General features: G+C 39.9%; 1 protein-coding gene across 1 annotated transcript in view; it reads right to left on the bottom strand.

The window, feature by feature from the left end:
- ZDHHC2 (zinc finger DHHC-type palmitoyltransferase 2) overlaps positions 1-14,692 on the bottom strand; it is a 1,463,314-nt gene that overhangs the window by 736,810 nt on the left and 711,812 nt on the right. Inside the window, 1 exon segment of the mRNA XM_044062506.1 lies at positions 7,150-7,170. Within this exon segment, the coding sequence (XP_043918441.1) occupies positions 7,150-7,170 (21 nt within the window).

Here is a 14,692-nt window from a genome sequence, read left to right as displayed (position 1 = left end):
TGGACATGCTACAAAAGGCCCTCGCTGAGACAGATGCCTGGTGTCAAAGCCATGGCCTCAAGCTCAATGCCAAAAACTGCATTGTCATCCCTTTTGGTAAAAACTCAGTACTCATGAACTACCACATAGATGGTAGTCTACTTAACACCGAAAGTGTGATAAGAGACCTTGGGACACAGGTGGACAGTAGTCTCTCCTTTGATAATCACATCGCCACAGTAGTCAGGAAATCCTTCTACGTGGCACACCTCATCACAAAAGGTTTCTCATCCAGGAAAAAAGAGGTCATTGTTCCCCTCTACTCGTCACTCATTAGACCCATTATAGAGTACAATGCCCCTTTTGGTATGTACCTCACAAGACATCTACAGCAACTAGAAAGGCCACAGAAATACCTCACAAAGAGGATTACCAGCCTCAAATAGATGCCCTATGCAGACCATCTCAAAAAACTGCAGCTTTACTCCATTGCATATCGCCTACTCAGAGGCGATCTCTGCCTAACACATAAAGCTATAGCAAACCCAGAGCTTTTAGACATTCTCCACTTAAAGAAATCCAAATCCCTACAAGCTACATGCTCTAGGGACCTAAACCTCATCTCCACAATAAACAGAACATGCTGGAGGGATAGATTCCTATCCCAGAGACTTCCCATACTCTGGAACAAACTGCCTATCTATATCAAACAAAGCTCCTCATTAGCACTCTTCAAGAAAAATCTTGATGATTGAATGGGAGATAGGAAATTCACCCTGGGGATCACTTCTGTGGCTCTGCTCGACAGTGGCACAGGAAAATAATTTTCTTGGGTGGCAAAAGCCAGGGTACATTTGGCTAGGCTTATATAGGTCCTAGGGCAAATAGCCTAGTACCTACCTATGAACCTATGGACCTATAATGTAGTCTGTTCCTTCCAGATTCTTTGGCACAGCTGAAAATCTCAGGTTTTCCCTATGTACTCTGCCCCCTAATTAAACTATTTTTGACACATCCCTTCCTGAACGGTGTCATATTCAGCCAGCCTTTTCTTTATCTCAACCACTGGTTTCTGCAGCTTTATCACCTCATCCGAATATCTGTTTAAAGCTTCTTCCATTTTTTCCATCTTTTTGTTGTTTGTGTTGATATACTCCATCAGTGTTTCATTTATTTTAACCAGGTCTGTATGCAGTTGTCTTATATCTTACTGTAGGTTACTGGAAGTCATGTCTGAAGATTGCACTGCTTTTTGATGAACAGCTGCAGAACTTTCCACAGTCAGTGTTTCTTCCTCACGTTTTGTAGCTGATTTTTTTCCAGGAACTCTGTATTTCTTTTTTCACAGCATCCATGCAGTACACTTACTAGACAGTTACTGGAATTTACCCATAAACACAAAAGTCTACTTGCCTTCTCTGCTGAGTTTCTGTTTTCACACTGGTAGAGCTAAAATTAAGCTGTTACTCAATGTGCAGCCATCATGGAAGTCTGAGCCTGTATGGTATTTGGAGTAAAACCTTGTGCACAGTCTGTAATGCTTGTGTTCTGTTATAATTTTCTAACTCAAGGATACATATATGTAAAGAAATGTCTGGTGTAAGTAAATCAGGGATGTATGCCTAAGGTGGTGGGGTAGAAGCAATGGGATTGAGAAATGGATGGAGTATTCTCAAGACAGAAGCCTGAGATACACCCGCTGTGCCTCAGTAGATCACTGAACGATTCCTGTAGCTAATATATGTAAAGCCACACATTCTGTAGCACCTGCTGGGGTAGGTACTTCATGACCACAGCAAGGCTGTAGATGAGGTTGACACATTCCCACGATTTGTTGAATGGCATCTCTGTCAACACAGTACCAGTGTCACAGAGGTCATGAAATGTTACGCTCAGATGGAAACCCCACGTACTTCTGTGAGTGATGTCACATACTATCAAGCACTGTAACTGCAATGACAGCCTCCTGCCGACACATTTATTATGGATACTGCAAACTCTAATATTATTCTGTGATTTACTCTGTTTGAACAAAGCATATAGCTACATTTAAATGTGCTGTGGTCACAGCTCTACTGTGCACCATTTAAACATTTCTGAATCACTCTGCTATCCTGTTTTATCTCATTGTCATACATTGTGTCTCATTATGCGGCCCCTAGAAAAAACACAACTATGTTATTTGAGCTAGCCATGTCATGGTTGCTTATTTTAAAAACAATTATAATGTCAGACAACATGCAAAGTATTTCTTAACCTTACATTTCAAAATATTTTATTATTTTTTTTAAACACCTTTATTGAATTATCAGTTGTGACATAGGCAAATTTACATTTATACAAAAGTAATAAAACTGTATCAACAATTTCACATTTACAAACATTATACTTCACATATATTTCTATATATAATATAACCTAAGCAACATTACATAACTTATTCAATTCCTGCCCATTTTAAACAAGAAACATCTTTATTAAACCATCACGATATAGGTAATCATGCATTTATACAAATTAAAGCAAACCACACCGACACAATCATAGTTGCAAGCATTTTACATCATAAACCTTACTGACACACTCCCACTTGCAAACATTATACACTATTTATAATCTACCCAATCATTTTCAGTCAAACATTACATACCTCATTTAAGTCCTGCCTTCTTTTGAACCTCATTCCTCACCTGTATGTATTGTTCCACAATTCCAGTTTTTCTTATGTAGTTTGCTCCTACCCTTTTCTAAAGATCTCAATTTCAGTTGCTTTATCTCTGTTACTATATTCACTACTTCTAGTGTAGTTGGTTTAGATTTTGATTTCCATTTTCTAGTGACTGCTTTTTTGGCAGCCATCATAATTAGACTCAGCAAGGCATTACTAAGACTAAGCAGTTCCCATTCTGTATCATAGCTGAGAAAAATCATCTCCCTCATCACACCATTCTGCCCACCCAAAATCTCCAACAGTGCATCCCACAGGGAATACTTAAAGTCCACCAACACATTACACCCCCAGAAAATATGTGTCCAATTACCTTTTTTTCCCTGTCACACCTCCAACATTTGCTGTCTACCTGAGGAAAAATCTCTGATGTCTACTTGGGTTATAACAATATCTGTGTAAACATTTCCAAGCCAAAATCATAGGATCATAGGAAGTGACCAGGCTATTGGCCCTGAGGCCTTTATAAGCCTAGCCAAGAGTTTAGCCCATGTTTAGACAAGTCAGCACCCAAAGCCCCTGTCCAGTAGGGACACCAGTGGAATCCCAGGGGGTAGAGTTTCTGTTTCCCATTCAGTTATCCAGGTTGCGCGTGAAAAGGGGCAATGAGGTACTCTCCTTGATGTGGAGAGGAAGTCTATTCCACAGATGGGGGAGTATCTGGGACAGAAATCTGTCCCACCAACAAGTCCTATTGATGTCACAGACTAGGGTGAGGTCGCACATGCAGGTTATTTGAGTGGAGCTTGACTTGCAGATGTGCAGTAGTCCCATCATGGCAGGGTCTGAGATTGCTTTGTATGCCATTCAGAGGTCACCTTTGAGGGGTCTGTATGAGACTGACTACAGGGACAGGACTTTTAGCCTATCTGTGTAGGGTAGATGTTTGAGACCCTGAATTTTTCTGGTGAGGAACCTCTGTGATCTCTCCAGCTGCTGCATGTGTTTTCCAAGATGCATGCCAAAGGGGGCATTGTACTCAATAACTTGCCTTATTAGGGATGAATACAGGGATCTTATGACCTCCTTATCCCTGGATGAAATACCCTTACTTATGAGGTGCGCCATATAGAAAGCTTTCCATACAATGGAAGCAACATGGTGGTCAAAAATCAGGTTGCTATCAACCTGGGTGCCCAAATCCCTCATGACTAATTACATGCTTAGGACATTGTTATTCATGTGATAATATGTGGGGACATCACTATCTCCAAAGGGGATGATCATGCATTTTTTGGCATTCAGTTTGAGGCAATGTTTCTGACACCAGTCATTTGTTTGGGTGAGACCCTGTTGAAGAATGGCCACATCACTTGGGGAATTGATGACCATGGCCAGCTTGCTGTCATCTGCAAACTTGGTCAGCCATAGCCCACTGGTTTTAGCCCATACCTCAGAGAAGTATATCCCGAATAACAGAGGCCCCAAGACCAATCCCTGGGGTATGCCACTCGTTACGGGTCTACTACTTGAGGTGGCTTCCCCTATTTTGATTAGATGGGTTCTATCAGTGAGCCAGTCTGCTACCCATCTGATAACATATGGATTGATAGCTAGCTGAGAGAGTTTGTCTACTATGCCCGAGTGGGGAATAGTGTCGAAGGCACCATCTTCACTTTGTCCATATCTTTGGTGACTGTCTCAAAGAAGTCAACCAGATTTAATAGACATGACCTCCCCTCAACAAAGCCAAACTGCATGGAGTCAAGGGTTTGGAGGTTGCCAATGTCCCTGTTAATGAGGGCCATGATAATCTGTTCCACGGCCTTGCAGATTGAGGTAGTTAGGCTGATGGGTCTATAATTTCCTGGATCAGTGGATGCTCCACCTTTGTGCAAAGGGATAACAATGTCTGCCCTCCACTTGGCTGGGACAAAGCCAGTACTCAGGTTTTGGTTGAATAGGGTTCCTAATGGTGCTGCAAGTTCATGCCTGAGTTCAGGTAAGATGTAGCCTGGGATGTTATCAGGTCCTATGGAGGTTGTATTTTTTGCCTTTGAGAGGGCAGTGATGACCTGTTCCCTAGAGATAAGGGGAGGGGGGCAGGTACTGGGGATGTCCTGATTTAGTAATGGGGGGACAGAGGGGTGAAGTTTTCACTGAATCTGTCAGACAGTAGGTTGGCTATATCTACAGCATTTGTGTATGTGGTGTCCTTGACCATCAGTACTGAACAGATCCGGTGGCTTCCATTGAGACTGCGGACATATGTGAAGAAGGCCTTATGATTGTCTCTAGTAGATGTGTCCACTCTGGACTCAAAGTTGGCTTTAGAGGATTCCACTAGTGCTCTTATTTGTTTGTTCAGCCTAAGGAGAGATTGCTTCCAATTGGGTACCTGCTCCTTCTTGGTCCTGGACAGCAATTCTTTCCTTTTGTTATATAGTTTATTTATTGCAGATGTCCACCAGACAGGTTTACTCCTCCTTGCAGAGGATGATTTTGTCCTGTCAGGTATTCCTGATTCCATGCATCTATATAAGTGCTCGTATAGTACTTTGGTGTAGATTTGGACATTGGTGCCAGTTCCAATAGAGGGGAAGGGGTCTGTGAAGCTGTTTATACCATCCCTTAGGAAGGTGTAATCAGCTTTGGAGAAGTTTTTTTGTTTGCCCTAGCTAGAGGGGGGAGTCAGGGGAGATGCTGACTTTGAAAGTGACTACTTTATGGTTGGATCTTACCAGGGAGGATGATACTGTAGGGGTGCTGCAGTGGTTACTCATGTTGGTTAATACCAAGCCCAAGATAGTATCACCTCTTATGGGGGTATCAACTAGTTGTTCCAAGGCATTTGCATTGATAAAATCAAGGAATCTCTGGGCATTTGCATTCTGGCATTAGTAGTTTTTCCAATCTATGGTTGGGTAGTTAAAGTCACCCAGGGTCAGGGTAAAGGGTTGAATCTTGATAGATTCAAAGAGGTCCAGATAGGTAGAGTGGGCATCCTGAGTCAAATTTGGGGGCCTGTAGCTAGGTATGATGTGAATAGGGGTCTTATCAATGGTTAACTGCACCTAGAGTGTATCCTGTGTATCATACTGTTTGACCAGCCTGGAGGTGTGTGTGTCATTAATATACATTAAAACTCCACCTCCTTTGGCTTTGCTGCCCACAGTTTAGGGTCTGAATGTATGATAGGATGAGTAACCAGGTAAGGCTGGGGTGCTCTCCGCAGCTTTGAAGCAGGTTTCTGTGACTAGCATCTTCCAGGGTTAAGAATGCTTGCAATGCATGCAGTTTCGTGTTTAGATTCCTAGCATTTAGCAGCATGACCTTTACTTTGCATTTTGTTGACATTTTTATGTTGGTTTTATTGACCTCAGGACTTTTCCTAAAAAAGGCACTATGGGGGAGGCAAGGGCCTTTGCCAAAAGCCTGAAGCCCAAGTAAGACAGATGCAGAACATCTCTAGCAAAGCATTGTGGTCTGTTGATCATATCTTCCCAGGCTGTCAGGTCCTGTATCCCCCTGGAATGACACCAGAAACTAAGCCAAATGTTAAAGTCAACCATTTTCTGGTTGTATTGAGGCATTATTCTGTGTGACAGTAGAATGCTGCTTAACGTTAGGGACATATCTACCATACTACCTAAATCTTCTAGATTTTATTGCATATCTGGGAGACATACATATATCCTCCCATTGTTTCTTTGTGAATTGCTTATCCAGTCTCTTTTCCCAATCCTTTTTAACCTCCTCTTACTGATTCTTATAGTTATCATGCAATATTTTATATGTTCTACTAATTATTCCTTTTTTTATGGCAGCTTTTATTTGAGATTCTACTAAAAACTTTACCAGTGCTGGTCTTTTGTTTAGGAACCCCACTATTTCTTTTTCTTTGCCTATACTCTGATATTAATCCTTGATAGGGAAGGCAATCTCTGACCTGCAGTCCAAATAAATTATTGGCATCTTCCCATTCCATCGTCTTTCCCTCTCTAGTTATTTGGTCCCAAAACCTTGGCTCCTTTGCCAGTTTTCTCCAACAAATTCCAGCCCCCTCTTGCCTATTGTCTATATCCCTAATTACAGCCATCCCTATTGGCAGAATCTCTTTTCTCCATTCCCTTGTTAGCTTAGTTCTTAGGATACTTTCTGCTACTTTATAGATATAATATTCTGTATGATTATTGTTATTTTCCTTAAAGGCCTGCATTTAAAATTCCAGTATCTCCTAGTTTCTTGAGCTTCCCTCTGTCTCATCATCATCCCTTTCCACTTTGAATTATAGTTTTCTGCTTGTGCTATGTTTAGGAGCTTTAACTGTGTAGCTCTGAAATACCACTTTGAATCAAGTAATCCCAGTTCACCCTGTTCTACTGGAAGACTCAGTTTATTCCACTTGACTCTTGCCATCTTCCCCTCCCAGATAAAGTCCTTCAGTTCTTTATTTATTACTATCCACAACTTTTCCTCTGGTTGATATAAATATGCCTGACCTGTGTATAAGACTAATGGAACTAAAAACATTTAACTGCTTGCATCTTACTAACCATATCCATATAGCAAACCTTAAATTTTCTGTTGTTGTATTATCTTTTGTTTAGTCTCTTCCCACATATCCTTAGCTGTCACACCAGAATCACTTTAATTCATGTTCCTAAATACCTCATTTTATCATGTCCTCATGACTATGGATACTGCTGAACCAGTTCATATGTGGGTACATAATTTATAGCTATTGCCTTTGTTTTAGCTTCATTAATTCTGTATCCCAAAAAGGTGTGAAACTGTCTCAAAATGTTCTACAACACTGTAATGTCTCTTTCTGGTTTTGCCAGGTATAAAATACTATCATCTGCAAATACAGCCAGCTTTTCTTGACTACCATATCAATTATATCCTTGAATTTCTGAGTCCCTTATTTTTTTGCCAGTGGTTCTAAACATAATGCAAATAACAAAAGGGAAAGAGGACACCCCCTGCTTGGTTCCTCTGCTCAAGCAGAAATTATCAGAGAGGACCCCACCTACTTTAATTTTCACCTCAGATCCCTCATATACCCTTCTAATCAACCTTATAATTTTTATAAGGAAATGCAAATATTTCCATTGCCCTGCTCATAAAGTCTCAGCTTTCTTGGTCAAATGCTTTCTCTGTATCAAAACCCACCAACAATAATGGTATTTTTTTACATCCTGCTTCCCTCTGGATCATCAACGTTCTGTTAATGTTGTAAAATGTTTGCCTCCCCTCCACAAAACCACAATGATCCATATCTATCAATTTTGGCATTACTTTTGCCATTCCTTTAGCCATAATAGACATGAATAATTTATAATCATGGTTTACTATTGAAATTGACCTGTGAAAAGCTGAATCTGATGAATCTTTATCCTCTTTAGGTACTACAGCTACCACTGCTTTCTTCCAGGATGTTGGTACTTACCATCATATTAAAATACTGTTAAAACAAAACCTTCCACATTTTTATTAGTATTTTCCTCCTAGCTTCCAAACTTCCACAGGAATACCATCTATTCTTGGGGACTTTCCTGTAGAGTGTTTACACATCACAATTTTTATCTCATCTCCTCCTATCCTAACCTTTAGTATGAGCCTCATCTACCTCTAACCTGGGCACATTTAACTCTTCCATAAACATTATCATTTGTACCTTTTCTTTATTTCCATGTTTCTTTGCTTTATACAGACTTTCATAGAATTTCTGAAATATTTCTAATACCTCTACAGGATCTCTTATTACCTTCTTTGTTATAGGCTCCCTATGCTTGGCAACAGCCCTTTCTACTTTCTGTTGCCTGAGTCATTGTGCTCAAAGTTTTTGTTCTCTAGTGTTATTATCAAAAAACAGTTGCTTAACAGCAATCTTTTCTAAAGTCATGTAGAGCACTGAGGTAATCTCTTACTTTCTGCTTAGCATTCTGCAGTTGATCCTCTTCTTGTTCTGTGAGATTCCCCTATTTTGCAATACTTTATTATTTGTCAGTCCCACTAAGTAATTCTTGTTACTTCTTAACCATAGCTCCTAGCTTTATTTTCAGAAGTAACTTTTATCCTCTTGAATAGTTCCTGAATAATCTCCACTACCCATTCCTTAAATTTCTCTCTTTTCAACAGAGAGGTGAGAAAGCACCAGTGTCTCATTTCTATTTGATTACCCTGTGATTTTATTTTGGTTATTACTGGTGCATGATGTGAAATAGTTATTGAGTGTGTATCAAGACTTTCAATTAAATGCACATCTTCTTGTGAAATGAAAATTCTGTCTAGCCTAGCCCATTTTTTATATCCTGGGAAATAATAAGTAAATTCACTTTGATCTCCTATTACTGCCATTATTATTATTTTTTAATCCTGTTCTATAACTATTGGAACACCTCTAGAAATTAATATAAGTACTCCTCTTTTTCTTTGTCCCAGATATTCTGCTGAATAACCATCCTGAAGCCTTTCTTTATGAAATTTACCTGATCGGTTCTTCCCAAGTGTGTCTCCTGTAACATAACTATTTGCACTCTACATTTTTTAAATATAGTTCACTATTCTTTCTTTTTTGTATTTGTCTGTGAGACCACTGATATTACAGAAAGCATCACTGTATTAAAAAGTTATTATTCCCACCTTATATGTATAGCACCTTTTTTGTTAAATGTCTAGTTACAGCTTTTGTTTTACATGCATACACTGTTTTAAAGGTTGAACTTTTATATAGTTGTTTCTTGTCATATCCATTTGAGACTGTCACATCTTACACAACTTTTTGTTTTATTGAAAGTCCTCAAAAAAAGATAAAAAACAATCCACAAAACCCCCTAAAAATTATTAATTTAATACTAACACAAAAAACTATGTACATCTTCAAAGACAAAAGTTTACCCTCCTAGTAGGAACAAATGTCTCAGACTGACTGCCACATCCACAGACCTGAGTTAACCTAAAAGAAAGGTTAGCCATGCTAAGACACATGGTGAAGCCTGTGCTTCTGCTAACTGGTTCTGTCTTATATTTGTAGATTTCCCAGCTGGGAAAACTTCTGAATGCTTGCAGAGAACATTATCTCCTAGCCAGTTTATTTTTTTTCTTTTTTATTTTTTGCCCATCTAATCACTCTCCACCAGACTGTAACCAATTTCTCTTTATCAGATTGTTTCTATGGAGACATAAGAACCAGATAGCCAATTTCTCATTATCAGATTGTCTCCATAAAGACATGAGAATCAGACAGTCAATTTCTCTTTATCAGATTGCTTCCATGGAGACATGAGGGCGAGATATAGAATTGCTGCTAAACATACAGTCATTTGCTAGATAAAAGCCTCATAATATTCAATATTCTTTTTCATTTACTTGCTTTCTCTTATCCAGTCATTTTGCAAAATTAATCCAGTTTGTTCCTTCCAGCTTCTCTGGTATAGCAGAAAATCTCAAGTTTTCCCTATCTGCTTTGTCCTCTAATTCTATTATTTTTGAAACATCTCTCCCTGAGCAGTGTCATATTCAGCCAGCTTTTTTCTTCATTTCAGCCTCTGATGTTTGCAGCTTTATTACCTCATCTGAATATCTGTTTAAAGCTTTTTCCATTTTTTTCCATCCTTTTGCTTTTGTGATGATATACTCCATCAGTATTTTGTTTATTTTAACCAGGTATGTGTGCAGTTGTCTTATATCTTCCTGTAGATTACTGGAAGTCATGTCTGGAGATTGCATTGCTTTTTGGTGAATAGCTGCAGAACTTTCCCCAGTCAGTGTGTTTCTTTCTCACTTTTTGTAGCTGATTTTTTTCAAGGTGCTTTGTATTTCTTTATTTTTTTCTGGCATCCAGGCAGTATACTTATGAGCTAGTTACTGAAATTTACCCATAAACACAAAAAGTCTATTGGCCTTCTCTGTTGAGGTTTTATTTTCACAATGGGAGAGCTAAAGTTCAGCTGTTACTCAGTGTGCAGCCATCTTGGAAATCAAAATATGTTATTACTTTGGTAATCAGTTGGGTAATAGTCTGCTCCTTTTCAAAAAGAATCTCAGCATTTACATCATAGAAGACAGATGACCACACATTTAAAAACAATTTTTACTTCTGGGCTATCAAGTTTGATCCTAAATAATTTGCAATCTCTGCAAAAGTCTTGAATCCCTTAGGCATTGTTAAAACATGTGACAATGTTTTGCTACATGGAGATACACCCTGGGATTCAGAATGGCTTGCAGCAAGTGGTAAGCCTTAAGACAAGTGGTCAAGCCAATGCTGCAACCCTTTCTGATTCAGAAACAGAAACAGAGAAGTGATTTTCTGTGAAAGGAAGAATCGCTGTGGGAAGCCATCATGCTGGCCACATTGCAGAATAATGAGATATGGAGGGGGGGGGGCTAATGCTAATTAGCCATCTGCACTCCCCCCAAAATGCCTACTGTAATACATTTATGCTCCTGAATGATTCAGAGCCTCCCTCATCTGCATTAAACAGCACAGGGACCCATAATAATTAACAAGGTTGAAAAGCGGTAGCCTCCCCATTCAAGTCAATGAGAGAGGTCACATTGCAGGTAAGTGTAGTGAAGTTTAGCAGAGAGGTAGTGGCGGGGTGTGTAAGTGTGTATATATGTGTGCATATGTCTGCAGGGGTATGACTAGCCTAGGATGATGAGTGTATATGTCTGCCTGGGTGGTTGCAGTACAGAGGTTAGGTAGAGAATCAACAATGTAGATGTGTGTTAATATGTGTGCGTGTGTGTGTGTGTGTGTGTGTGTGTGTGTGTGTGTGTGTGTGTGTGTGTGTGTGTGTGTGTGTGCACAACAGTACTCACTTGGATTGGCTGTCTGTGCAGGGCAAAGTGGAATACATTGGTGGGACCCACGGTGATCTGCACTCATATGCAGTACTCCATTTTGGTCTAAATAGATTCTGCACAGACAGACAACAAGCTTTTTCTGCTCTGCTCATAAGTTGCATGGCACAGACATCTATGAATTGTCATATTGCACAGGTTCTGAGCTGCACACATAATTTGTGAAGCAAAATGGCCTAATTTACATAGGCTGTGCCTGCAGAACACTCTGAAATCTAAGGAGTGAAAGCACTACTCATTTATCAAGTCTTACACTGAAGGTCATTCTGAATTACAGTCCTCTTGTTACTCATGGGTGCCGGAACCATAGACCCAGGGGGAGGGGAGCCCCCCTCCTCACTTTTACAGCTGCAAGACCTGTCGGAAAAAATTAATGAAATGCAGTTTTCATGCTCGTGGATTTGCGCACGGAAGTTGAATTAACTAAACTAGCTGTTCTTGTTCTCTTATTGCTCTGTGTTACAGGAGTCACACAGCTGCTGTTCTGTTGGTGCTGCCAGAGTCATGCCGGTAAGGAGAATTTTGTTCGTTTGCAGGAGTTATGCTGCTCCCATGCATGTGTGTGTGTGTGTGTGTGTGTGTGTGTGTGTGTGTGTGTGTGTGTGTGTGTGTGTGTGTGTGTGTGTGTGTGTGTGTGTGTGTGTGTGGAAAATGCCTGGTGGTTAGTGTTACTCAGGCTCAGACAAGAGCCTGCATTCTGTACCCATACCACCACTTGTGATTCACGGAGTTGAGTCCATAGCTCTCAACTGTCCAGATTTTCACAGAATATTTGGCTCATACTTTTGGTCTGTTCCTCTTAAAATTTGTGGTTTTCTGGCAAATCAGTGAGAACTGAATTCACTAGATAATGATAGCCCTTTAAGTTTCAGTCTTCCTATCTTTCAGGAAACACATAATAACACAAAACACTTTATTTTAGCAACTTTATAAGTTTATACAAGCAATATTTAAAACATGTCCCTGGTTTTGGGCCTTGCCCCCTCCTGACAAATTTTGGCTTTTTCTAGATTTCTTGTGCTGCGAATTTGAGAGATTTAGTTGAGTGTCAAGTGGATTTTACAAGGAGCTGAGAGCTTCAGGGGAACAGAAGTTTAGTGCTACTTAATGCTAAGCTGTTTGCGTTGTTAATAGCACAACAGGTAGTATACTTGCTTTTGATGCAGAAGGCTGTGGGCTTTACTCCCACAGTATGCAGAAGGATATGGTACTGTGTTGTACTTTAAAAGGAGTGGAGTCCTATAAATGTTCTCCTTTGGAGGAGTTACCTAGTAACTATGTTTCTGTTATCAGTTATCAGTTTGCATTCCATTTCTCATTGCAAAATTACTAGCTCATCATATTTTTTAAATGTAACATAGGCAATTTATTCTTCAAGGGCAATAGGCACTTTATTTGTAGATGAAACAACGAAATATAAAGTTGTTTGCTAGCATCAACCTCCTCATTAGTTACAGACCCCTTTAATGTGGAATAATTTAGATGACTTACTTCTTTAGAGATTTTGCATATTTACTGATATTGGTGGATTGTAATGACAGAAATTTGAGTGGCCTTTTATGGTTGAAATTTTCTGAAATGGGTAGTTTTGTCATTACTGGTTCATGTATTTTGTTACATTGAGGATGGCTGCGGTGGTGCAGCGGTTAGCATTGTCGCCTCACAGCAAGACTCTCTACTGTTCGATCTTCAGCTGAGGTGTCTTCTGTGCGGAGTCTGCACGTCCTCCCTACGGTCGTGTGGGTTTCCTCCAGGTGCTCCGGTTTCCTCCCACACCCCCAAAGACATGCTGCAAGTGGACTGGACACACTAAAATTGGCCCCAGGCGTGAGTGCATGCGTGTGTGTGCCTTCCGAGGAAAGTTGGGTGCTGGGCTGGCAACTCGACACCGTAAAACTCCACTGCCAATCATGAGCAGACAAGATGATCTGCTATGGTGACCCCTAACCGGAAAAAGCCGAAAGAGAGAGAGAGAGATTTTGTTTCATTGCTTACTAGAAGACTGTTACAAACTACAAAATTAAAACACATTTTAACAAGTGGTGCTGTATTATACAAGGAATATAATTTAATACAATCAGGTTAATACAATCAGGAAGGTGAATCAAAGAATGCATACATGTATACTTGCTCACAGGATGTAGGAGATCAAAATAGGGGAAGAGACCAGTCACCAATGCAGTCCCTCATGGTTCAGTGCTGAGACTTTTTCTGTTTGGCATATACATCTCAAAAGTAGAAAGAAATACCAAAGGGCTTTGGCTCACTAAGTTTGAGATGACTGTAAGCTAGGAGCAGTTATTGAATCCCCAAATGACTTAGCCATCATGCAGGAAGGTTTGTCCCAAACAATAACTAGTGCCAGAATCATGAATTGAAACTAAACTCCAAGAAATAAATTATCATATCCTTTGGGAAGTCATCTACTCCAGGGAACTTGTTTGGCATTTGGGAACTTGTGTGTACAGTGACCTAACTTTTGACCATGTTCCCAGAGTCATAAAAAAGTCTTCCTATATTGCACAGCTTATAAACAAATTTATTGTAACTAGATCTAGAGATGTTATTGTCCCCCTTTACAAAGCCCTCATTAGGTCAATCATTTTGTATAATGCCCACTTTGGCATGTATCTGTCCAGACCCATGCAACAATTGGAAGACCCACAGAGATATCTTACTAAAAGGATACAAGTCCTAAACAATGGGTCTTGAATGGACCACCTCAAAGATTTATCACTATACTCAGTATCCTACAGAGTGCTTAGAGGTGACATGTCTGGCATTCAAGCCATCCTCCAACCTAATACAGATGGACCTACTGAACATTAGCAAGTCAAATGGCATTGGAAATACTCAGTCCAGATGAAGGGAGAGATGGATATATATCACAAAGGCTACCACTTTTCCAGAACAGACTATCCATTCAACTAAAACAAAGCTCATCCCTGTCCACATTCAAATGCAACTTGGATCTAAGGATGGGTAATAGAAAATGTACTCCAGGATTGTCCCTCATGCCACTAACGGATAGAGACAGTTCCTAAATGCTGCATCCCATTACATGGGTCCCCTCAAATTATCTATAGTATGATCACATTTATTCTCACTAGGGCTAATATACAATTATCAGCCATGGGATAGGTAAGACCAATCAGGAAATGTTAATTCAAG

The sequence above is a fragment of the Protopterus annectens genome, chromosome 2.part1, assembly GCF_019279795.1.
Source record: "Protopterus annectens isolate FY-2018-M chromosome 2.part1, PAN1.0, whole genome shotgun sequence".
NCBI lineage: Eukaryota > Metazoa > Chordata > Ceratodontiformes > Protopteridae > Protopterus > Protopterus annectens.
This window is presented reverse-complemented; position numbering and strand designations above follow the sequence as displayed.